The 26551-nt window shown below is 36.8% G+C and overlaps 1 protein-coding gene across 1 annotated transcript in view; it reads right to left on the reverse strand.

Moving 5' to 3' along the window:
* Positions 1 to 63: 63 nt before the first annotated feature.
* The window catches only part of LOC140236149 (nuclear pore complex protein Nup133-like), a 37823-nt gene continuing 11335 nt past the window's right edge, over positions 64 to 26551 (reverse strand). The window contains exons 13-34 of the mRNA XM_072316121.1: positions 26350 to 26431; positions 25636 to 25690; positions 24936 to 25115; positions 24063 to 24222; positions 23151 to 23260; positions 22328 to 22434; positions 21155 to 21257; positions 20300 to 20419; positions 18622 to 18724; positions 18006 to 18049; positions 16554 to 16770; positions 15172 to 15308; positions 13396 to 13435; positions 12075 to 12190; positions 10713 to 10772; positions 9123 to 9189; positions 8202 to 8263; positions 7253 to 7309; positions 6437 to 6517; positions 5846 to 5907; positions 3781 to 3866; positions 64 to 2499 (exon numbers count right to left, since the gene is read on the reverse strand). Coding sequence (XP_072172222.1) covers positions 2357 to 2499; positions 3781 to 3866; positions 5846 to 5907; positions 6437 to 6517; positions 7253 to 7309; positions 8202 to 8263; positions 9123 to 9189; positions 10713 to 10772; positions 12075 to 12190; positions 13396 to 13435; positions 15172 to 15308; positions 16554 to 16770; positions 18006 to 18049; positions 18622 to 18724; positions 20300 to 20419; positions 21155 to 21257; positions 22328 to 22434; positions 23151 to 23260; positions 24063 to 24222; positions 24936 to 25115; positions 25636 to 25690; positions 26350 to 26431 — 2192 coding nt within the window. The 3' untranslated portion in view covers positions 64 to 2356. The remainder of the gene's footprint in view (positions 2500 to 3780; positions 3867 to 5845; positions 5908 to 6436; positions 6518 to 7252; positions 7310 to 8201; positions 8264 to 9122; positions 9190 to 10712; positions 10773 to 12074; positions 12191 to 13395; positions 13436 to 15171; positions 15309 to 16553; positions 16771 to 18005; positions 18050 to 18621; positions 18725 to 20299; positions 20420 to 21154; positions 21258 to 22327; positions 22435 to 23150; positions 23261 to 24062; positions 24223 to 24935; positions 25116 to 25635; positions 25691 to 26349; positions 26432 to 26551) is intronic.

A 26551-nucleotide genomic window follows, 5' to 3' on the forward strand; every position in this document is an offset into this window, starting at 1 on the left:
AGCATGAGCTTGAAGCTGGGAAAAAAAAAAAAAATTAATACATACGGTATTTGTACGCGAAAGCACAAAGTTTGTGTGCATTGATTGTAATGCAGATATCTAGACTTTCAGGATCTTTCTATGAAAAATAAAATCAACACAAATGAAATTCTCCAAAAATAGACAATTGTATTCTTCAGCAAATACACATCTTTAATTTATTCCCATGTACACGGTAGCAGTTTTGTGCCCCCAACAGAAGCCTTATAAAAAGATACATACTAGGAATTTTTATGAAAGAAAATGTTTTACAAATTCACATTCATTCACAAGGAAACCAAGGACAAAGCATATACAATGTTTATCTGCAAAAAAAAAAAAAACCAGGTTTCCATGCTTCAGTGGACATGGTACAACCTGTATCAGAGATTTTACATGGGGAGATTAACGAAGGTTTCTCAAACTATACAAGTTTACAAGCTGGGCAGTTTGGGTATTTATCACCTGAATATGTTTCTAACACATTCAAATAAAAGACATTGTGCCCAAGTAGAAAGTCCTGTGAATTGTTGTCTACGCATCACATGCAAATTTGACAATTTGCTAAACAAACTTGGGATTGCATTTAACTCCTCCCTCAAGAAGCTTGTATCAAACTGTACAATATTGAATCAGTACAATTTTGATGCAAAAGAATTATTTTCCGTCTGATTTCATTTCAAAGGAAACCCAGTAAATGTATACCCACATGGTGTGTGAGGAAGATATGTGAGGTGGCATGGAAACATTGAAATCTGACACCATAACAACATTCTCCTGATATTGTAAAATTCTGTGTGAATGCACAGTAGCATGACAACTATGACCACCACACAGGGAGGATAACAACACATGTCTAATTTCAGTTTAAGCACAGTCTGAGCTCTTATTGGTAAGGATCATTGTCCATGGTCGTATTCTACTGCTCAGCTTCAGCAATATCTCACGTAGCAGAGATTTTGTTTTCCAACAGGAGCCTTGTGAAAAGACACCCACATATGAGTAAAATGTAGAATGACTTTATCTGAAGTGTCTGGGCTTTTTCCATTAAGATCATGTCCATGTCACATTTAATTGCTCTGCCTCGGCAGTATATCACACATTACATCCAAGAGCAAATGAACATTTGGTATGAAATCTGATAAACTGAGCTTCTCTGCACTCTTTGAAGCAGCTTAAAATGCCAAGAAATCATAAAGTGACATATACAAAAATGAAAAGGTCTCTTATCTTTATATAGATTGACCTATATCCCAGGCTTTGCATAGAGAATGGATTGACCTGAAGTATCTAAAGTCCTGCACTATAGACCTTCAATGACCTCACTGGACCAATGCCTACTATGGTCAACAATCAAATCACACATGAACCTAGTCACTCGGTAAGGAAAACATATTCACAGCACTTGATTTCTTCATTCTATCACGTAACATTCACCAGCAATGTGGACTATGTTGTGAATATAGAAAATTTGAATTCCTGATATTTCAATTGTTATTCACTTGTTTCAGTGTATGATATGGAAATATTACTTCAAAGAAACCAAGTTTTCTTCCCTGTTTCTAAAATATATGATAAGAACATGCAAGTAGATTTGTTTTGTGGGCTTATTTTAAGAGTGCACTTTTGACTGAAGCCAGGGGAGCCTGACATTGCACCATTGACACAACTGACGGGAGCAAGGCTCATCCAGACTACTGCCAACAGGGGGAACATTTTGAAATCTTCACTGTAATGTTTCCATCTTTTTCACAAGTTGCTGTTTTGTTTTGTTTTGTTTTGTTTTTGTCTATTTGGTATGTGCAGTGAGTAAATTTGACAATTTTGAACCCATAATTGGATTAAATAAGTATCCAGTGGGACTGTCAGAACAGTAAGAAGTAGACAAAATGAGGCCTTCATATCAGTTGGGGAGCAAAAGAGAATGACATGTCATGAAAAACTTCCAGAATGTGGAAGCAAACATAAAATAAGCCATGCAGAATGACAGGAATGCAGTGAGTATAAAACACAAAACAAGAAACCCAGGGTAACACACATCAGCAAAGATCAACAGGTCATAGAGGTCAGCCGGTTTCAAACTTTCTTTTGCAGTCATACCTCGACCACACTCTAGTAAGATAGAGGCACTTTTTGTGACTCTGCAATGGTTTGTGTTCAGAATCTGACAATGAAAACATAGTGACATGATTCTTAAATCCGCATGCATATTCACCATGCACTTTTATATTATGAGTTAAGATGGTTTTAGGCACACTGCTATTATAATGCATGTGAAATGCCATACAGGTTTTCCATGAAGACCCTCATTTGGCATATAGGTTTTTCATCGAGACCATCATTTGGCATAGAGCATCCGACCTATCTGCTCAAATCCAGTCTGGAGCAGGTACTGGAACTGGACACTGTCCCTGATTTCAGAAAGCTCTTGGTCCTGGAGCAGCGAGTCAGGGTCTGACAGGCACTCTGACAGGTCCAGGCCTGTCATAAGTGAAAGAGACATTCAAGAACACAATGTGAGCACAAACTTTAATAATTTGTGGCAATTCATCAAAATATCAAAAGTCCTCATGGAATCTGAAGATACAAGACAAAAATAAAACACAAAACATAGAAGAATAAAAAGAGAGGAGCGGGGTGAGGGGTGGGGTAGGAGGTGGGTTTAAATGACTGAATACATGAAACTACAGCAGCTTGATTGTTGCAAACATTGGCAATTTTATACAAAATCAACATTTTGAGGTGTTTGGGGAATTTTGGCCAAACAACTGTGACCTTTGTCCTTCTGCCAGATTGACTGATGCCAAATATGGAATCTTTCACATACTGCATGATGTCCAATCCATTGGCCTAAACATTACATCATAACTTACATGTACTTTATGATCATTCACAGGCTCAGACTACATATATGATTACATGTATCTGTTTCTAAACAATCATTGAAGACGAGCTTTACTTTAGTTTTGATGGCATATTGTATAAACTGAATTAAGTTAGCTTTGTATCAGGCATTGAAATGCACATAATGACAACAAGGCAAAAACACATTTCATTCAATGCAGAATACCGTATAAGCTGTTATTTTCGAGAATTACAGTTGCATCGTGAATTTAACAACACACGAAAATGTCTCCATGCGCCCTGTTAATAGTACATTAACGTAAGTGTCGGCGTCAATTCATGAAAACAACATCTCATGAAAATGTCTATGGCCTCGTCATTCACGAAATTATCTGTACGCGAAAATAACAGCGTATACAGTAGATGATAGTAATAATCTATAATAGTTCATTGCATCAGTCACTGGTGTTACTGTACTTGACACACTTAATCTTAAGTGAGCCTGTTGCTTAACCATACATCCACTGCACTAGCTATGGAGTGCAGGCCTGTCGGTGGCAAGGGCTAGGCTATGCTTCGCATGCCAATGAATGTGATACATTGTCAGGCAAATGTTGAATGCTCCCTTAATCATGTAGGTTCTATGATTGGTAAAATAGTAAAATATTTTGCAATACCTATGGCAACGTTGTGTCCTCTATACATTTATATTTCTTCCTTCAGTAAGTTGAATTTCATACCAAATTTCTATTTTGTATGAGTATCTGGCAAAACTGTAATGCTTGTTAAGATTTGGGAAGCAGGTTTCCTGCAGTGTTGGATCCTTAACTCAGTGAACTAGTCTGCTTTACAGGCTCCTTTTCTAATTTCTCTAACTGGAAAAATAGTTATGGCGCCCTTTTATGGGTCTTCCTTTACCTTCTCTGTATGCCAACAATACTGTCTTGAAGAAGATCGAGTTCTTGATGAAGTTCCATGGGTCAACTCCTTGCATCTCATTCCAGCTAGACAATGAGGAGACAAGTCACATAGCATGGTCATGATTAGTGTATGATCACTGCACTCAAGTCAGTTGAACATTTTACAGATATTGCCTTTTAAGAGGTGTAATATAACACTTGACATCCTTGTGGGAATCTTATTTTTGTCAAAGAAATTATGTTTTCCTGTGTTGTCTTGAGGGGAAAATAAAACTCCCAAGGGATTAGCATGTGTTATACTATGATATACAAGACAATATTTTACACTTCAAGTGTATATGTTATATTATACAGTATGTCCCCCCCCCCAAAAAAAAAAACAAAAACAAGGAAAAGTAGAAATTACGCGGTGCGTAATATATGTCCCCGCCGGAAGTAGCATTTAGTAGCAAAATGTACAATATAGGTAAAAAGATCAAGGTCAGAGGTCAAAGAAGTCAAAGGTCAAAATGCTATGTAGAAGTTTTGAAGCCCTCACCTAGTGTCATCACATAAAGCAAACGGAATCGAAATCGGGTTAGAAATGGTGAAGGAGTAGCATTTTGTAGCCAATGTAAAATATAGGTAAAAAATCAAGGTCAAAGGTCAAAGAAGTCAAAGGTCAAAATTCTGTGTAGAAGTTTTGAAGCCCTCACCTAGTGCCATCACATAAAGCAAACGGAATCGAAATCGGGTTAGAAATGGCGAAGGAGTAGCATTTGGTAGCAAAATGTACAATACAGGTCAAAAATCAAGGTCAGAGGTCAAAGAAGTCAAAGGTCAAAATTCTGTGTAGAAGTTTTGAAGCCCTCACCTAGTGCCATCACTTAAAGCAAACGGACTTGAAATCGGGTTACAAATGGCGAAGGAGTAGCATTTTGTAGCAAAATGTACAATATAGGTCAAAAATCAAGGTCAAAGGTCAAAGAAGTCAAAGGTCAAAATTCTGTGTAGAAGTTTTGAAGCCCTCACCTAGTGCAATCATATAAAGCAAACGGAATCAAAATCGGGTTAGAAATGGCGAAGGAGTAGCATTTTGAAGCAAAATGTACAATATAGGTCAAAGGTCAAGGTCAAAGGTCACAACTGAAATTCTGTATAGAAGTTTCAAAGCTCCCATGCAGTGCTATCATATAAAGCAAACAGAATCAAAATCGGGTTAGAAATGGCGAAGGAGTAGCATTTTGAACATTTTGATCACACACGGACGCACGGACGGACACACGGACACACGGACACACACACGTACGGAGCCCGTTTCATAGTCCCCTGCTCGAACTCGTTCGGCGGGGACAAAAAAAAAAAAAAAAATTACAATCGTATTTTCGCAATGATAACACCCAATATGATTAAACTGTCTAAATGCTACTTCAGGGTCTTAAAATATAATATCTTAGCTCTATTTTGCAGAAAACCCCATTCAATTTGGTTAAGTGGTCACAGAAAAATGTGGATTGTTGTAGAGCATGTCATGAGTCTGATTCTTCCAAGTTTAGCACTTGGATGCTCTTGAAACTGCATATTAATGTGTGAACACAATAGACAGAACTTGGAGTGAAGAGATTCCTGACATACTCTACAAAGATCCTCATTTCCCTTTGACCACTGAAGCAAATCAAATGCGGTTTTCTGTAAGATGTGGGCAATGAGTTATAGTTCAAATTAGGTCAAATTCTGAAAATGCTCTGATTGCTATGAAAAATAGCAAATTACTCATATCACAGTTCTGATTTAAAAAACATTACGGTTGTTATACACATTGGATACAACAGCATAACCACAGCAAAAAGGTATCATACAAATTTTACTGACTGTGGTTTAAGTACTACAAAGAAAACTATCAAAGCCAGACTGTGGCTATACTGAGTCATGGCATACCTCAATCTGTTCTTTAATGTTTCATCATACTTCAAAAATATAAGGGCAACTTACATACATGCACCAGCATGCTTTATAAAACTCCGTAAATGCAAGGCCTGATGGCCTTATTAGTTCTAAGCATCCTCTTTGGTTGGAGTACCTACCTGTCTTTTAATATTGCTCTGGACCAGATCCTCAATTTCAGATCATTGTAGATTCGACTGCCCTGTTGGGGAAAAGAAAGCAATACTGGATAAAATTTGTAGAAATAAAATAACATTTTCAATGTTTTTTTTCTACATTACCACAGGGGTGCCTACCCTGAATGCATGTACCATACAAGTAACTTATGAACTATATCAAAATATTCTCTAATTCTAAAGTCTACGATGAAAGGTACCTATAAAATTGGCTTTAGATAATTGAAACTACACAAGGCTGATTGTGTTTACACTAAAGGTATTTCTGACCCCACATTTTGAATGCACTCAAATTTAATCTGCATTTCTATTCTAAATCAGTGGATTGATAGTGGAAATTTGGAGGTTTATACTAGTACTTGTAAACATATGGTAGCCTCTGGCATGCTTCTTTCCCGATCAAATCAATAGTCTACTACCATAACTGTGCAGATGGCAAAATGATGACATTTTAATATAGTTTTAGTAAAGAAAAAAAAATATAACCACCCCAAAAACAAACAAACAAACAAACCTGCATCAATCATCACTGGTAAAGATTGGATGAAGACTGACCTTTTGGATGTAGAGCAGTAAATCCAGAGCCTTCTTGAAATCATACTCATTAGAGGAAGTGTTCTTGTCACTCACATACATCTGATGAAGACAGCATTGAATATAAAAGAAAACATTTCTCACTCATGTAGCATGTCCATGAGAGCAACCACCTGGTGGTATCCATATGATCTGTTTTCACTCTAGTGCTTTCATAAAAAAAAAAAAATAACTTCTCATGGATTGATTTCTCCTCAATAGGTATAATGACATAGACAGATTAAAAATAAAACACAAACAAAATTCCAGTTTCATTTTCTTGTTTTACACGAGGAGCCATTTACTACATGTATCTGTATTGACGGTGGTTTTTTTTTTTTCTTTAAATGATGATCAATAATTATGATACATTGTATCAAAAGAGAGCATGTTGGGGTTTTTTTCCAACTCACATTTACAATTCACAATATACTGTTTTGATTAATTCACCTGCTAAGCTACTCCATACGATGTATAAAAAGTTAGTTCTCCTCCTATGCCTAAGCACATAAACAATAGATTTGTTATAGATATTGCTAAAGAATTAGGATCGCTCAAAAAGCTGAGATGCTACCTAACTATGATGTCTCTAAATTACCTCTAAACTGTTACATTCGTGTCCTTTCTATGCTATTTCTTTCTTTCCTGATATTTCCGTAAGCATTTCTAATGCATATCTTGTGTACATTAAGCATCATTGGTAATTTGCATCTTGACTAATAGTAATAAAGTTCATTGTTACCTTTGTGGATTAAAAAAAAAATACAAATAATTTCAAGTCAAATTTTTCCATCTTACCTCAATAAGCTGCTGTGGATTCATGCAAGGTAGATCATCTTCATTCAGATTCAAGTTCTGAAATAGAAATTGGGGTCGAGAAAAAGACATCAACATGAATTTGCACTGTGCAATTTAGCCACACAACCATACTGCAGGGGGAATGAACTAGAAACAGAACTATCAAGAAGACAGACACAGGTATCAATTACAGTAGTACTTGCTGTAAATTTGGTTGTGATCTAACATGAAAATGACACAACTGAGTAACTCTGAATAAGCATTATAAGCATTATTTTGACCTTTTTACAACACTATTTCCCCAATAACTGTTCCATAAAGATTGGAGCAAAAACAAAACACTTTCACATACCCAAGACTAATGAGGTTTGATTTTTTTTTTCTCAGGAAATACAAGACTTTCTATGACTGCCCTATTTTGCATATGTACTATGACAGGAGAGCATGTTTTGTGATTTACTGACATTCAAATGCTTTAATGCTAATTTAATCTGAATCCTTTCCATTATTAGTTAACTCATACTTTTCTATGACAGTCTATGCTCCACACAACTTTCTCCATGGGGTAACTTTTACTGTACTCAGACAGTCAGATAGAAGGGGCATTTGCTTATGCTGTATGAGTCACTCATTTCATTCACTTTTGGTCATTAACCCGTACTGCACTTTATTCCCACTTGGCAAGTCACAAGAGTGATTTCTTCACCAATTGGCACAGGTGTCTAAAAAGTCACTGCCTTATAAATATAGATTAACACCTAATCCCCCTTATTTCCTACTGCATCATCATGGCCTTCCTGTCGGATTGAGGCCACACTGTTACAACCTGAGCAGTCTGACAAACTTGAAGATGATTAGGTCAAGTTTGGAGGAAATTCACTAAATGCTGATGAAAAATGTATGGCAAATTACAGCTAAGAGCCTGGGCACATAAAGGGTTTAAACTCACGTGGATGAGCTCCCTTGGTAGCTGCTCATGGTGCATGACAATGTCCAGCTCTGCATCAATTTCTTTTTACAGTCAACAGAGAGATAAAGACTTTGCTAGGTGCTATGTTGACCAGACATTGTTCAGATTCAGTCATAAAACACTTGGTGATGTGAATAAAAGCATGATTTTTATCCCTGTAAATATATATATAAATAAAATACTGATATAGGTTTATCCCCCTCAGCTGTTCTTTTGTCTGAAATATCTGCCCCCACATTCCTGCAATTAATACAACTACTGACGCAGCTACAGGAAATCACTTATCATGATTGACTTCTGCAAAGTTGCCCTCATTTAAAACCGTCAGCTGGTTAGTTTTGTTGTTAACCACAAAGGTGTTAGCAATGTACAGGATACACTGTCTTAGCACCCTCTGATTTGAAAGTCTTTACGACAACAGGGACCAACTGATGAGCGGTGATTTTTGAAAACCTGAGAAAATTCTGAAACATATGACAAAGTAACATTGTCCTCCTAGTTGATTCTTCATTTACCCATAGGATACATTCACACATACTTGTACTTGCACAGAATAAAGTGAATCAAAGTTTAACAATTCTCTTCTTTAGGTAATTCTGTAAGACCAAGCTACCGTAAAGCAAAATATTATCGCGGCAAGAAATTTTTGTGAATTGGTGCCAACGACCTTTTTCACGACACGAAATTTTCACAATTTGCCTCAGGCATACAATGAATATAGTTTAGACAAGAAATTTCACATTCCTGAACCATTTTAATTCATATCCAACTAATTCAATAGCCCAGCTATCTTACCTTCCTAAGTTTGTTAATACACTTGATTGAAATTGAAAATGCCGGCAAGTTTACCTCATTCTGTGATCAATTTCTAATAGTTGCAAGATGTCTATCTACCCTTACCCCTGATCTCTTCTCCATGCCTGTCATTTGATGCTAGTGCTGCTAACTTTCCAAGGCTCAGGAGTGTCTAGAAAAGAAATAACAACCAACAAAAAAATAAAGGAAATCAAGAATGGTTACCAAAACCAGAAAAAAAAAAAATTCATTATTATTATTATTATGTTATGTTACATTTCAGCAATTCACCAAGGAAGTCACTAGACTTGCAGCTCAACTACATTGCAAACATTAAGCTGGGTAAAGTGTACAAGGCCACATGATTTCCGTAGTGAAAATGTTATTTATCCATTCCAGCGGGTTACCAAGCGTGCTTGGAAACTCGAGTTTGTAACCCGCTAATTTGTGTACATGGGAATCCCCCTGTGAAGCCTTTTGTATATGTCATCAGCTTCCAGCTGTGCGGCGCCCTGCATGCACGCATTTTGGTGTGAGTATAAACCTCCAGTATGAGCACCTCGAACTCCAAAGTTCATTGACCTTATATGCCAAAAGATAGAAAATCCTTCCAAAATCCATTAAAATTCCAGGATCACTACCAAAATTTCATCGTCTGTTCCTTGTGTCATTGCCAACTTTTCCTGCAAGTTTCATTTAAATCTGTTGATGACTTTTTGAGTTATTTTGCTAACAGACCAACCAACGCCATTAACTTCAGAGTGTACCTCCTTCCTAGGTGGAGGTTAAAAGTACAAACGAATGCATAAATAAAAAATACAACCCAAACTTATTCAGATGTCTCACTAAATCAAATATTGTAGTTGTAAACTTTACAGATTTAAAACTACACTTGTATGACAAAAGATAATAATGTTGAATGATTATATGGATTGAAAGGATGATTCCAACAGAAACACAAGATGAAAAAGAAATAGATTCATTACTTTATATCTCTTTGCATATCCTATTCCAAGTATTCTCTTTTGTCTCTTTCTATCTCTCTTGCTATCTCCTTCCTACCCCTTCTTTGTTCCTCTCTCTCCGTCTCCATACACAATTGTTTAATATCTTTTATGTCATCACTGCCCGCCCTATTTTTTTTTTCTCAGTACATGTATAAACAAAATTTGAAAGTTGTTGGAGAAGTATAATGATATGTGTATATTTGATATATTTTAGTCTATAAGTTGGTGTATGCATATATGATTGTGACATGAAGATTATGTTTAATTTTTATTGCAGCTCTTACAATGTGTAAGTACAAGTGTATTTGATTAATTTTGATATGTTGGTTGAAGCATGATTGTATGATTATGTATGTTATTATAATATGAAATATGATACTATACAAAATTCTGCAATTCAGCCATCTCCATGGCTGCAAATGAGTTTTTAAATAAACCATTACCATCACTTCACATATCTACTTCAAGAAAGGTGTCTAAGATGTTTTCACCAATTATAGACTCATGGACAATTATACTTTTTTTTTTTTTAAAGTATAATAGGTCATGTACAGCCATGGCAGCAACACACACACACACAAAAAAATCCACTTCAGAATTACAATTCTACATCATATACATTCATACCTAGCAATTTCACTCTTTCATGAACAGTTTATAAGATCTACAGAGAAGATTGGATACATACCTTCTTTTTGGAAATGGAGAGTGATTCTCTCATGGCAAGCTTTGTCAGGGTGGCTTGAGCCTGCAAGGTGTGAAACAGTGCAGAATAATTATTTAGAGAATATCACCATTTATACTGTTGCAGTACATGTAATGCTAGGATGAATGGGAAATTATTCCGTGAGTTAATGTAGAAATCCATCAAGTCTTAGAAACAAAATTTCTTGTGCTTTGGTGCTGTGTCTTTTCATGAAAATGTGCATCATTCATTGCTGGTATATCATGGAAGTAGAATACAAACTTCTCTTTCACTTGAGCAATATCTTGGTCATCATTTCAGTTGCATAATTATCAAAGGTGCAAGAATATGCTAAATCTCTAACTTATCCTTAAACTGGTGTCATATTTCGGATAACTGTTAATGCTAGTCTCAAATTGGCAATTTTGTCATTTTTTTTTTCTGATCGTGTGTGGACCTAGGGAGTTGTCCAATGTAGCTAGTTCAATCTACTTTTTTTTCTCATATCACAGGAGGCAGAGTAAAAATTCAGAGTTGCCAATTCAAAAATGAAAAGATCACAATTTCTGCAGCAAAATTACCCAAGACTTGATGAGTTAATGTACTCCAAATACTTTATAACTTATACTTTACAAACACAAGACAGTGATGATGGCAGTTTAACCCTTTGAGCACTGTGCCATACATTTGGTAAAAATGAACTACATACACAAGACAATCCTCAGAGATAATTTGTGGGTCTCAACAACTTATTTAAAGTTTGGATAAAATATACCAAATCATCATCTTTGTAACATTTCTAAACACTATTTTTTTTCTTTGTAGTTCCCTACAATGGCAGAGTTACAAGGTGATAATGTGATATCATTACTTCTTCTATTATACATAATTATGTGATTTCTACAGTGAAAACACATTATCATCTTATGGCTACCTTGTTAAGACTTCTACCATTTTGGTTGTTTCCTGTTACTCTCATTAAAAGTCAACTTTAACATGGAGTGGCACTGCCCTTTAATTTGGACCTAGATAATGGGAACATCGCTTTTCATAGGATAATACCACATCATATATTTTGTTTCAACACAATGAGACACTGGCTGTCATATCATTGGATAAACTGTCACAAAAAACAAAAATGCTGTGTGATTCAACTTTCTGAAGAAAAAAAAATTACAACCCAGATCAATAAATGTGAACAAAATGTAACAAGAGACATTCCTAATGACTTATCAAGTATAAATCTACATGAATGAATGCTTTTTTTTTTTTTTTTTTTTTGGTTTCTTTTAATTCTAATCATGGAGAAATACACATTTCTGATAGTTTACACATTTCAAAAACCTTCACATTCTACTGGTTCACCTGTGAATAACTGTTTGTGTGGAGGTCTTGCAGCCAGCCCAGATGGTCATGGGGTTGCAAATACTCTTCCAGCTCAGGTCTGTGAGCAAAGTCAGTCAGTAGCTTCCCTCGTTGACCTGTAACAGGGCACAGATTTGATGTGAGGAATAATAGCCAGGCTATCTCTGACCAAGAAGAATCCATGTCACATAATAGCAAATCAAGCATAATGTTAAATGTCTTCTTCCTATATGCTTTATCTATAAAATTTAGAAAGTCTACATCAGAGACATTGCATCTGAATTGGAAGGGTTCAATGCTTTTCATCATCATCTATAACAAATAGTAACGTATACAAAATACTCACAAAAAGAAAATCAAAACACATCAAATAAACATCCTTGTTCTGAAAAAAAAAGAAGGATGGACTGATACCTATAAGAGAATGATCACTAGTATTATAGTTCAGATTAAACAAAGTGATATTGTCATATTTTGTGACCCATCATGCCAAACTATGACCAAATATCAAATGTCTCAGCTTTTATTTTGGACAAGCAATTCATCACATCATGCCCTCTACAGCTAGAAATACCTGAATAAATCAATTATGTAAAAACTGATTGTGTCATAACCAAAATCCACAGAATATCATTGTAATGGCCTGCTATCTATTTCTTGTTCTTTCATTTCGCCAATCCATTGTCCTGGGGAATCTTTTGAATGAATCCCTTGGCAACTGTAAATTTATTCAATCTAATACCAACAAAATGTTTCACATGCATTATGACACATCATACATACAAATAGTTCTTAATTATTAGAGCCTTTTCAAGTGAGCATCACGAAAGTAGCACTGGTAAGTCTTAGTGTGCCTTAAAAATGAGGTGTTTAAAATATTGTGTTTCAATATCAAACTGATAACAATTCTACAAAAATTAGAGAAAAGAGAGACTCTTGGGTAAGTCATGGCAAATAAGGCACTGCACAATATGAAGCATTTTTGCATTGAACTTTTCCATCAAAGCAATCTGCACACATAAAATGTTCTCAGCAAATTAAGGCTTAGGACACATTTAACACCTGTCACATGTTTCTGCTATTAAATGCATCAAGGATTATGTCTGATTAGCTCTCACAGTGGATGCAATCTACTGTTTTAGCAAGTTTTCCCATGATTTGAGATCACGTAATGATTGATATCAACAAATAGAAAGAAAGAAAAACCCAAAAGAAAGAAATAAAAGCCTTTGAAATATCTAACTTGTCACTCTTATCAATGTGCAAAGATAGAGCATGTTTTTGTTGACGGGAAAAAAATACCAAACTGCTTTGTACTTACCCCTGTCAATGTAGTACTTGAACACAAAGTCAGAAAATCCCTGATGAACAGAAAGAAAAATATCCATTTCAATGTCTACTTTTAACAATCACTTTTTGCACGCAGCACATTCATGACAATTCAAATCTCCTCAGAGCAGGATCAGAAATGTCTGTATCCTGTCTGCAACTTTTTTCCTTCCTTTTTTAACCATATAAAAATATTTTGATACTAGGCAGATTTTCATCTAAAGGAAAAGAGATTTAGATTCAATTGATTAAAAAACTAGATATATATCGCTACGGCGACTGATATGCCTCCGCCATAATGCATGGTTCTCCTAATAGGTCTTGACAATGTGTGATGACAGTTTCAAACAATTGGCAAAATATTAAAATGACAGGTTTGACACAAATGTGCTGAATGTTCACTTTCCTAGAACTAGGTTCAATTGGATGAATGATTAAAATGTCAGAGTGCAGGTATTTGGGGAACTGATGATTTTTACTGGACTTTTGTCCCTTTTATAAGTTTATGCATTGAGTAATTTTTCAAGGTATTGAGAAAAAGTATAATTTCAGTATTAAACGGGAAAATAGCATTATCTAAACCTGGCCTTTGACCTTTGACCTCACAGTTCCAAAGAGAATCACTGTTAGGTTGAACATGCATAAATATGTAAGTTTCATGATGATACCTTGAGTTACTTTTGAGATATGGAGGAAAAAGTGCAATTCAGCACTTTCACTTGACCTTTGACCTTTGACCTTTTGGCAAGAAACCTCCCACAGAATATATATTGGGTAATACATGTATACATCAAGTTAAAAAAAAAAACAAACCTTCATTCATTGCATAAATATAAGGAAAGTAGTGATATTTTGAGAAGTTGACCTTGACCTTTGACCCCCCTGACCTTTGACCCATGACCTCCAACTTCTCTAGATAATCACTGCCCATCGGTACAAGCATATATACTAAGTTCCATGAAGATACCTTGAACCATTTGCGAGATATGGAGAAAAACATGAAATTTCAATTTTTTTTCACAAAATAACCTGTGACCTTTGACCTTTGACCCTGTGACCCTAAAATCCACACAAAGTATTATCCCCCAAGGATATACCCTCATACCAAGTTTGATGTAAAACCACCACACGGTTCTTGAGATATCGACAAAAACAAAACGGGACGGACGTACGTACGGACGGACGGACGACCCGAAAACATAATGCCTTCGGCCACTTCGTTGCGGAGGCATAAAAAATGTCAGTACTGTTCTTAACAATTTCATGTTCTGACATCAATCTTGATATCTCACAGTAATGAAAAGTTTGAATTTTTCTATGATGAAAAGTAAATATAAACACAAAACAAATCTATTACTTGAATGTTGTAATGTTCCACTCCTGTACTGTACATCTCTGTGACTTAGCTGCCTTTGCCTTATGACATTCTGTCTCTTCTTACAAAATGTCGGCTGTTAAATGTCCGAGACATTTACTACCTTCATCAGAAATCTATCATCATGGGTATCTCACTAGAATAATCTATCATCACGGGTATCTCACTAGAACATACATTCTGACATTCATTTTTAATTTTGGTACCTTTATACCTACACAAGGAAGGAGACTGATTTTAATTGGACATCTTAGCACAATAGGCAACATTACAGTTGATCATCTGTAGCCAAGGTTTACAATTCCACGCAACACAGGGCAAACTGGACAAAGTGAAGCCAAGGTTGAGTGAGAATGGGGGCAGAGATCTGGGGGAGGGGGGAAGAAGGCTCACCTTGTTGGAGAACTGGTCCATATAGTAGTGCAGCCTGTCCCTGCTTCCTGGTCCCGTCTTGCATAGCTCCACAAGGATACCAAAGTCACAGTACTTCTCTGCCAGCACTGCTGCCCTCTCATACTGGCCAAAATCCACTGGTCACAAAATCACATAAATAGAGCAACTTCAAAATCATTTATGCCACAGTGCTTCAAAGCCTCCTCCACTATGAAGCAAATATAATGTTAGAATGTTAGATCACTATGACCCTGTTCCTTCTTCTCTCTTTTAATTCACTTTAAAAACATTAAAGTAAAAGTTGTGTAATACAAATCTAATCATATAAATATTGGAATGAACAGGAAAGTTATGTTTATGTGGCCTCATAAAACAGCTTTAGGCAGAATCCCATACTTACAAAGTGTATTTGTATACAGTGTATTGCAGAGCCTGATTCATTTAGCTCTAAAACCATGCACAACGAAACCATGTTCTCATAGGGAGAACACCAAAGCAAAGGAGAAAGAATGTGAAAATAGCCAACGCATTTATTCACTTTTGGGCCCATCCCTGGGTCTACGGGGGCTACATGAAAGACTCGAGCAATTGTGTATCCCTACCCCTGGGAACGACTGTTGCCAAATTTAGAAGAAAAAAATTACAATGGATTTTACAGAAGACAAAACTGCACAATGCTTTGTCACCAACAGAGCACAATGGTTAATACAAACGAAAGGTGATTGCAAAAGTTTATCCCAGTTCTTGGATCAGGTGAGCAAATGCTTGTCACAACAGCCCAATACACCAGCCCACAAAAATAGAGAATAAATATGGAGCTGATTCACAGAGTCTGATTCCATACATGAAAACTTTCTAGACATTCTCCATCCAATACGAATATCACAAAAATCGTTTCTCAAACAATACTTGCCCACAGTCCCACCTTTCAAGGCTAAATACTAAATAGGATTTTAGAACAGCGGTGAAAAACTTCACAAATATTTTTCAATAGTGATATGAGGTCTTCAAATTGAGAAATTTGTATTCTGAAAGACTGTATGCCTGCAGACTATACACAATGTTCTGATTCTCCTTTGGACAGGTATCATTCATCAATACATTACATCCGTACATGCAAGCTTTATGATGGGGCAACAGGGGTGCCAACCTTGTAAATGGCACTGCAGTATTCTGATCCATGGATGAAAAAGCTTATTTTTGGTGGAAAAACATTATTTTTATCTTTTCTACAACAGAAATGTGTAGTAATAGCATTTGGAAAAACAGTATTTTCTATGAAACCTGCAGTATTGGGGGTAAAAACAGCACTAAACACTGAAAAAAAAAGAGAAACAGTCGGCTTCTTTGGGACAAAGTTTAGCAGGGAGGATGGCACTCACGGAATGGGTGGATGAAGGCTGATCTCTCCTGTGTATAGCGCTGTTCAAGCTCAGCGTAGGCGAGACTATCTTCTCCTTCCGCCAGCATGGTGGACTCCAGCTGGGCTACGTACCCCTCCAGGAGGAGGTCAGTCAGGACCTGGAGTTGTCTGAACAGACCAGACCTCGATTGGGCATCCTCTGCGCAGCCTACAGCACGGCTCACAGTCAGGTTGTGCTGTGGTGGGAATGTGTTCAAGTATTTTTGTATCAGTTTTTTGTTGGATTTTGTTGTTTGTTTCATGTGGTAAGGGGGATGAGGGGGGGGGGGGGATGGTGGAAGAATAGATACATAATTTACATTCAATAAACATTATTATTATCCAATATAGGACATTTTTTAATGGCACATTAAAAACACATATGTATTGTATTTTCGTCCGTTTGACTTTCACTGTGCAATACGGGAGTGTACTGAACAAAACGCATAGGCCAAAGTATTAGTTCCCCACAGGCTACCGTTGTTAGTGGCCATGCAATGATACACCATATTTTGTCTTGTCTCTTGCGTGAGCACTTGCTGGGTGTGCGAACTCTTTTTGCAATTCACAAGTGTGCAAAAATCTTGCTACATACATAAGTGTGAGTCATTCCTTTTACTGTGCAGATTTGACATCGAAGTCTAGAAGAATTTTAGTACTTTTTTGTATTTATGCCTTCTATGGATACAACTAATGATCATAGATGATAATAATCATATTGGACGGCTAGGATTCACGGAATAACATGGAACATCGCATTCGTTTTGGCCAATATTTCACTCATGAGCGTTGTGAAATGGTTGTTCTTGTTGATTGAAATTAAGACTCATGAATGCATTCAATTAGATTGCCATTCTTCTATTATCTGGAGTTAGATGTCACTAGCATAGTGGTCTTACACTTCATGAAACTTCAGCAAACTCCAAATCATCTAAATGAATGGCAGTAAGTCTGTCCTATATTCTAATAGTGTCTGAAGGCTGATACTGGCTCAGTTGGAAATCAGTAAAACACAACAAAACAATGGAATTGTGTGAAGTGAAGAGTGAATGCATGCGCAATTTGACCAGTCTTTACAGACTATTGACATTGTCACACATACAAGAGTCTTCTCAACACATTACTACCTGTTGGTCGGACAGCTTTGAGTATGGTAGTACCATTAATCTGGCAATTGTAAACATATGGTATCATACATGGCATTACACTACGAAAGTAATATCAAATTTTCTCTTTCTCTCTCTTTTTTTTTTTTCTTCTTCTCTTGTTATACTCCTATCATCTATTGTCAGGGCTTCAAAAACCTAAATAGTGGCAAGAGAAATGACCTTTCCCTGGTATTATGACAAAAGACATTGGAAGAAGTTGTCTCCTCCCTACAATAATTGGTGGTTTTTTTTGTTTTTTTGTTTTTTTTAAATATATATATTACCTGCTGCACAAGTAGTGCTCTCATGCCCTTTGGTCCAGATGCAGCTGGAAAGGGAAAAGATTACATATGTATGTAATAAAAATCTTGAATTATCCAAGATGGGCTGCATCTACTATAGAAGGATTGTTCTCTATTAGCGATGCAAATCACAGGTTAGGGCCATGGAAAATTTTCAAGCAGACACTCATACAAGGATTCTGTAAACAAGTCCTTTTACAGATGCAATAGCAATTAGATGACACAATTTACCTTGACACATCACTTGACCAATGCACAAGATTTGGAACAACTTTCATGAGTACATTTGGCAATTCTGCAAAGTTTGTTGCTCAATCATTTTTTTTTTTCGCTTAACAAGCTATTACTTGCAGGAATCTGGCAATGCAAGCAGTCAACTACAATACCTGTAGGATACCTCCTCTTGCGATCACTATATTCTGACATAACACTGACCTCTTCATTTCCTTACGAGGATACTACAGAGATGTTTTTCTCATTGGAGTTACATAATCCAAGGTTTTTCAGTAAACTGCTTCAGGTGCAGTGAACTGTAATTGTTGTTTATACATCAGTGAATGACCTAGGAAGAGAAGAATGGAAGTATATGGCAGCTTACCAATCCAGGAGATAAAGGGCAAGGAGACAGTAGCTGCCATGTTGTGGGGCTGGAAGACAAGACTCCTGGATTGGTGGATGTGCCAAGCCTCTTGGAGGACACTCTGTGAGCAATAACAAATTACTAGATTAGCCTACCCCAGACATGGCAATGACCAATACCCTGGGTCTGCAGGGCAAGTACTCTTACATCGTGCCATTGTTTTTTGAGTCCAGCAGATTATGTTAGGTCATAACCAAAGATAGTAGATAACAAGATACGAAGGCGCGCGATAAGAATGGACACAAAATGGCTTCCCTACATGACGATACAAAAGGGAGCTAAGTACAAACTCAGTACACCTAGGAACATCATTCATTTCCAAAGGTAGTGGTATCTTTATTATTTTAAAAAGATTATAGTCGTTGCTTTTTATCGATTAAGGGGATTATTTTGAAGAACGAGATTTTAAAGTAATAAGGATTATTTTGTGGAGGTAAAAATTTGGCAACAACGTGATCTCACAATCAAAGACGCTTGATAAACAACAACATCTTCAAAGACAGCGCGTCTCAGGCAAAGACACACATCACCTGAGACGCGCTGTCCCTGAAGCCGCTGCTGTTGTTTATCAAGTGTCAAGACAGCGCGTCTCAGGTGATGTGCGTAATACGCTTGAAGACTGCGCGCTGTCCATTTGTTTTGTACAGGATTAGCGCGCACTTTCGTGTCTTATTAGTTAAGCGTCTTTGGTCATAATGTACATAGAATGCTGCAGACACTGACAGCCGTTTGAATTGAAAGGGCAAGCCATTACAGCTACATAATCTAAAACTCAGAATTTCTAATATTATATCACAGAGAGTATTGATAATATATGAATTTCTGGGGGTTTTGTTGTTTTGTTTGTTTGGTCATGGAGCTTCTCTCAAGAAATAATGCTGTAAGTTGACGGGTGTCCTGTCAAGCCACCTCATTCTCTATCAAAAATGACTTCATATATCTAAATCCTATCTCTATCTAAACACTATGTCAATATGAATTGGTTGTACCTCCTTCTAGATCTGGATATGTTGAATTTACTAACCTTTGTGCCTCCCACCAACCCATCTACCCTCCATTGGGTTCATCTGAATCATTTGAACAACTGCCTATCCTCTACTCCTAAGAAAGACTCCAATTTTATTGAAATGAGACAATGTGTTATAAAGAAGATGAAAATGTCATTTAAAAGCTTTCGCCAAAAGACAATGGACAAAGAGTTAGTGAAATAGCTCACTTGACTATTTGGCACATCAAGTGGGCTTCAAGTTGCCTGCCTTGTCCAGCAGTCTCCATTAAGCCTTCAAATACTACCAAAAACTTAGGGCAGTCCCATTGTAACATGTCTGATTGTTAAAATGTATTGCCCAATAATTGTATTTAATACATCTTCAAGTCAACCTAATTAATGTGAAATCAAGCAGGGCATAGAATAGCATTCGAGCATAACGTGAATGAACCTTGTGCAGTATCATCCGGTCGATACAATTCACACTTCAGTGGCTGGCTTTCCTGCCCACCAGTGTGCCCAAGCTCTTAAAACAAAATTTATTAACATTATTACAATATTACAGTTAACAACAGGAAAGACGAGTATGACCTATCAAATAATGACAATAAATACTTATGCCTCTCAAATATTCCTCTCACTACTTACCTGGATGATTGTATTGACATTAGAAATGATGTTGACTGTATCTTGAGGAGTGAGTTCATTTGACAGGAGATCCTGCTCTTCCTCCAACAGGGCACTGACAAAATCCTCAATCTTTGACACCTGCAACATTGCATAACACAAATACCTTATCAGTACTAAGCATCTTGAATTCAAGAATTGGACATGATTTTTCATTTTTTTTTTATACACAATATCACATTTTCATACATTGTCATGAACACCATCATTTTACATTGTGAAGAATGAAGTACATTTTACCTTGAATTGTTCATGTACATGCAACACAGGTAACCAACAGCTGCACACAGATGCCTAGCCTACTATGTGCACATACGAGTCTATATGCTGAGCGCATGCAAGTAGTACAATATTGATATCACCATCACAATTTCAACCATGCGCAAAATTTTCTTAGAACAAAATATCATGCCTGCTCATTGCAGTTTAACATTGCGCAAACATATCATCTGATCCTCACATGAATGCAACGTGCGTGTGCGCATTTCTCCGTCCGCTGCTGTACCCCACAATCGCAAATTTAATCATTCCTGAAATGGTTGGGGAGTCTCGTTACGCAAAAAATTAGACTCGTTAAATACACGGCACAAACAATATTTTCCGTCTACAGTAATTCCATGAAATTCAACACATCCTGATATTGAGCCACCACAATGTTAAATGGCATTTCCAAACAAAAGCTTTAGATTCAATTGGTATGGTATGATCCTTTTGCTTTTGCTGTTTACAGCAATACGCGAGCAAATCCTTTTTTTTTTCACTGAGAATCCTGTTTTGCCTTTGTGTAAAGGTTAAATGTCGTCTGATTTGTTGTACCTGTCTGAAGAATACGTCTCTCTGTGTCAATCCTGAGGGGACCTGGTCCTGCTTCCTCCTCCTCAGAGCTCGGCAGATTGCTGCATCAATGAGACCCTGGAACCTACCAACATCAAATAACAGTCTCATAAGTATTCTAGAAACATGTCTGCATTCAAATTTATTTAACTAATCAAATATAGCATGTTTAACCTGTAAATTATAATATTTTATGAGGACTTTGAGAGCATGCATATTGACATGCAACCTCCACCCTCTAAATCACATGATATTCAATCCAAGCTAGAGTTGATTTTGATTAAAGACTAGAAATCCGCCACAATGCATAGTTCTCCTAATAGGTCTATAGTACAATGTCTTGACAAAGTGTGATGACAGTTTCACATAATTGACACATATGTGTTGAATGTTCACTTCCCTTGAACTAGGTTTAATTGGATGAATGGCTATATTGTCTAAGAGTGCAGGTACATGTATTTGGGGATTTGAGGATTTTTACTTGACTTATGACCCTTTTATAAGTTTAAGGAAGAAGTGAAATTTAGCACTTTCACTTGACCTTTTGACTTTTTGGAAAAAAAAAAACTTCCAAGAGAATCTCTATTTGGTAATACATGCATACACTAAGTTTCCAGAAAAATCCTGAAGGCATTGCATAGATAAGAGGGAAATAGTGAAATGTTGCAGAGTTGACCTTGACCTTTGACCCCTGACCTTTGACCAATGACCCCTAAATTCCCTAGATACTTACTGCCAGTCAGTACATGCATATGTACTAAGTTCCATGAAGATACCTTGAACCATTTGTGAGATATAGAGAAAAAAGTGAAATTTTAACATTTTCACTTGACCTTTGACCTCACGACCCGAAAGTCTCTCAGGAGAATCTTTGGTTGGTATTTCTGTATGCACTAAGTTTAAAGAAAATACCTTCAGAACTTTCTTCTTTTAATGTCCTATTCTGATGCAATTTTTCTTTAATTCTACCATTCAGTTTGTGTGACTTTACTCTATCACAGTCAACATAAATGTGAAGAGGACTTGCATTTCCTCAGCATTTCTCTCAGAGAATATATATTGTCAAATGCACTGCTGCTCCCTCACAAATGACCCATACCTGTTTCCATTGCACAGCACTAAGCTAGTAAAATAGGCATGAAGGTATACACTCACTTTGCTGGTTGGTTGCACAGCATCCTTGCCGCACCCAACTTCTCTGCATGCTCACTCAAGAGACTGTGGGTGGTCTGAGGTGAGTCTCTCACCGCGACAGAATGCAGCTGTGGAGGAACATGAGGATCAGATGCTCGAACAAATCACATGGAATACTGGGACGTCACTATAATCATTTTACTCACAAATAACTCACAAAATACTATTGATTTGTTGGCAATGATGCTTGCCGTATCTCCGCTCCTGAATCCTCATGAAGGCCACCTTAAACAGACAAACAATTTTGTATCCAATGCCCAAAGAATGATTCCTTCAAAGTTTGGAAAAAGTCAGAACATGCATTGTAAGGAAGACAATCAGTTATGACCTCCCACAAATGAACATACACTTTTCTGTCCACACACTGGAATCACCTGAACCATATGGACAAATCTGTTTCCCTACCATCCAGAAAGATTCCTGACAGAAGTCTGATGAAATGTAATACCATAATATAAAACAGCCGCAAACATCAATCATATCCCCTGGGTCCCACCCAATTCTGATATCCTTGTTTTGTACCAAATTGGGCTCCCACTTCCATTGCCATGAATGATTTACAATACTTTCTATATGAGAGTATCAAAATGTGATAAAACTTGTTGCACTAGCTCTGGATCTGGGAAGAAGACATCTAGAAAACTTTGTGAGAGAATTGAGGGGAACACTTCTTCTTTTTTTTCCAGACACTGGTGCATTTGACCAGCTCTTATCTGTCAAAATATCACAGATATAATCTGATATGGCTAGCACAAACTGCATGCAAAACATTAAATAGCCTTACCATGTCCCATATTCCAACATCCTTGATGAACTTAATCAGATGTTCATGAGCCTTCATTTTGTCTTCCAGCTGGTGGAGAAGGATGAGGGATCCTGTTGAAGCCATGGAATCTGGAAGAGTCATTAAAAAAAAAAAAAAAAAAAAAAAAAACAACCTTAACCTAAATTGTTTATCCTTATGTAAAAATGGACCTGACAGAACAAGGTCTCACCATTTAGATAAACTTCTTTCTAGAAATTAAAGCATTTCATTTCAATTTTTAGAGGTATAGTAGAGGTAACAACCACAAATTACTGTATACATCATATATTTCACAAGGATTTTATTTTCAAGAATTTCAAGAGTCGCATGCTGTTCATGAATTTATAAACATGGAAATATCAACTCTGATCACCGACATGAATTCGACATATGGGACCCTCTGCAACAATAGCTTAAAAAGTAGTGAATCAATCCAACTACAATTCAGGGTATGAAACTGTTACTTGTTACCCACATCTTACAGAAAATCCCATCTGATTTGCTTCAGTGGTCAAAGAAAGGTGAGGATTTTGGAGAGCTTGTCAAGAATCCCTTTCCTTCAAGTTCTGTCCACTGTGTTCACACATTAATATGTGGTTCCAAGAGCACCCAAGTGCTAAAACTTGGAAGAAACAGACCCATGACATGCTTTACAATGATCCACATTTCTCTGTGACCACTTGACCAAACTGAATGCAGTTTTCTGGAAAATATAGGTAACATGTTATATTTTAGACCCTAAGTAGCACTCAGATAGTTTAATCATATTAAAAGTTATCAATGCCAAAATCCGATTGTATTCTTTTTTTTTTCTTTTCTTTTTTTTTTTTTTTTTTGGGGGGGGGGGGGACATACTGTACACAGAATACGAAGCAGATTACTGGGTCCTACCTTGAGGAACAGACTCTGCCCATCTTGGATCTGAGGCAGGGAAGTCATCAATCAGCTCCTGACTGAGTGTGGCTACAGCCTGGTCTAAGGAAGAGTTGGTCTTTCCTCGCTCAAAAGTGTCTTGCAGGAACAGGTCTTGGACTAGGCTCTCGGCCTTACTCTGTGAACAGATGTAATCAATCAGGGATATCGCATTAATACAAGACAACAATACTTAACATTTAGAAAAAATGTAATGTAAATATACATTGCATTTTTAGATTTTTAGATTTTTTTTTTTTTTTTTTAAATCCCGAGCTTTGCTAAATGCAATACTACATGGTGGTACTACTTCTGGTTTTCTGGGAGATGCTTGAAATGTGATATGCATTCTGTATTAAAGGCCTATTGGGCTCTGCTCCTCAGCTTCCATACGGGCAACACGAACCATGTGAATAACTTTTCAGCCCTCACCCCGACAAATGACTTGTTTGGTTGGAATCGGACAAAGTCTTTTTAAACATAAAAATGAAATGCAAAAAAATTTGCCACCAACACACAGTGGACAAGAAGTGATTCTAGTGACATACAGAATCCTTGGCTAAGTAAACACACTGCAATATATTTTCTGTTCTTGTGTGTTCCAGTGTCATTCTCAAAACCTTGAAAATTATGCTAATGGTGCTTCTTTTCTCATATCTAATGTGAAGTTTTTCATTCACAGTCTTCTTCATTTTTACAAGCATCTAAGACTGCCAAGACCTCCCATCAAACTCTAATTAATTTGACCTGAGTGAACAGTTCTCTGCTAAATTGTACTTACAACCAAAGCAGAGTCATCAGATAAGGAGTGATGTCCGGAGGGAGGAAATGAAATGAAAAATGAGATCTTACCATATCATGCTTGCAGGAATGGAGGAATGCCATCTTCAGCCCATTAGCTTTGTCCTTGTCTTCCATACTGGACCCCTCTAGAAGGAGGTGGTCTTGGTGCACTGCCTGGGACACTGCAGCTGGGTGGAATAGCCGGTCTCGTGCAGAGTGTGTGGCACGTAAGCTCTGGTGCAAAGACTGCTGCAGAAAGCACATACTGATGTGTTACGACAATGGAATCTATTCCACTGCTATGAAGCAGTGGTAGCCTGAAATCTTCAAAGCAAGATCACACTTCATTTTGAGAACTACAGGAAAGGGAGAAATGCCAGTGAAGTGACCAAACACACAAAAGCTGGCTGATATATATAGGTGGTGAGACCTGCAGGTCAGAGTCACTCAGTTGACTTTTTTGCTACCTTGGCAGACTAGGAGATTGTCAAAGAGCTGATGATTGATATGATGATGATGATGATGATGATGATGATGATAATGATTATGATGATGACAACAATAATAGTAATAATAATGATGATAATAATAATAATAATAATAATAATAATAATAATAATAATAATAATAATAATAATAATATCAATAATAATATCAATAATAATAACAGCAACAGCAATAATAATAATAACAATGCATGACTTCTCTAAATGTAGAATCATCATCCATAGAGTTGATTCACATATAAAATGGCATGAGATTTATTTACCTCATGTAGCGATGTACTACCTCCCAGTCTGCTCTCATCCATGCTGAAGCTGGCACTACGGTTCAAATGAAAAATGTGTGAAAGTAGCAATGCACAACCGACATACACATTAGCAGACCTCCTAACCTTTCTGACTGGAAAATAAGGATGGTTTGGCTTAAAAGTAAGAACAGTTCCCATAGGAGTGCTGAGTGTGTAGCAAAATTATCAAGAAAAATAGAAAGCTCCTATGGAAACAAGAGATTGGAATGGTCAAAATTCAGAATCTTTCCACGAAATTCAGAATGGATGGGAGGCCTGTATTAGCCTATTCATAATGAATCACTAAATGAAACCTTCATTACATTGCTTCTTAAAGCAAGTGAAAGGCAAGGGACATTGTGGTACAAATGCACTCTGACAAATAATATGATTTCATACACACTCAAAGGTTCAATTATCTTTGGGCAAGCATATATGGATACTACGTGAAATGCTGCCGAATCATGCGAAGCAAGAACTATTACTATCTGCAACTCTTTTATTTAACTATTAACAACACAAAAAATAACTCTGCTATCTATGTCCCATGCTCACCTATGCTACCAATGGCTTTCTATTAAACTTCATTTCCTTTTTATATTTTTGTGAATAGTACCCCTTCAAAAATTCCAATTGCTTAAATTGTTAAATAGGTATGTGTATAATTCTTTTGAATAAGCACAGCCTTCTCACCTTGTTAGGTCTGACTTCATGGACTTGATGGTGATAAGTCCATGATTGTTGGAAAAGAAGATCGCCTGGCCGTCTATTGTACCTAGATAGAATAACAGAGTTTCACACAAGTATACATTCAAATGTTGTGAATTTCTGACCAAACAATATGAATCTTGTACACAAAATGAAGAAATATGTCATTCCGATGTGACTGATGCTT

This window comes from Diadema setosum, chromosome 1 (assembly GCF_964275005.1).
Source record: "Diadema setosum chromosome 1, eeDiaSeto1, whole genome shotgun sequence".
Taxonomy (NCBI): domain Eukaryota; kingdom Metazoa; phylum Echinodermata; class Echinoidea; order Diadematoida; family Diadematidae; genus Diadema; species Diadema setosum.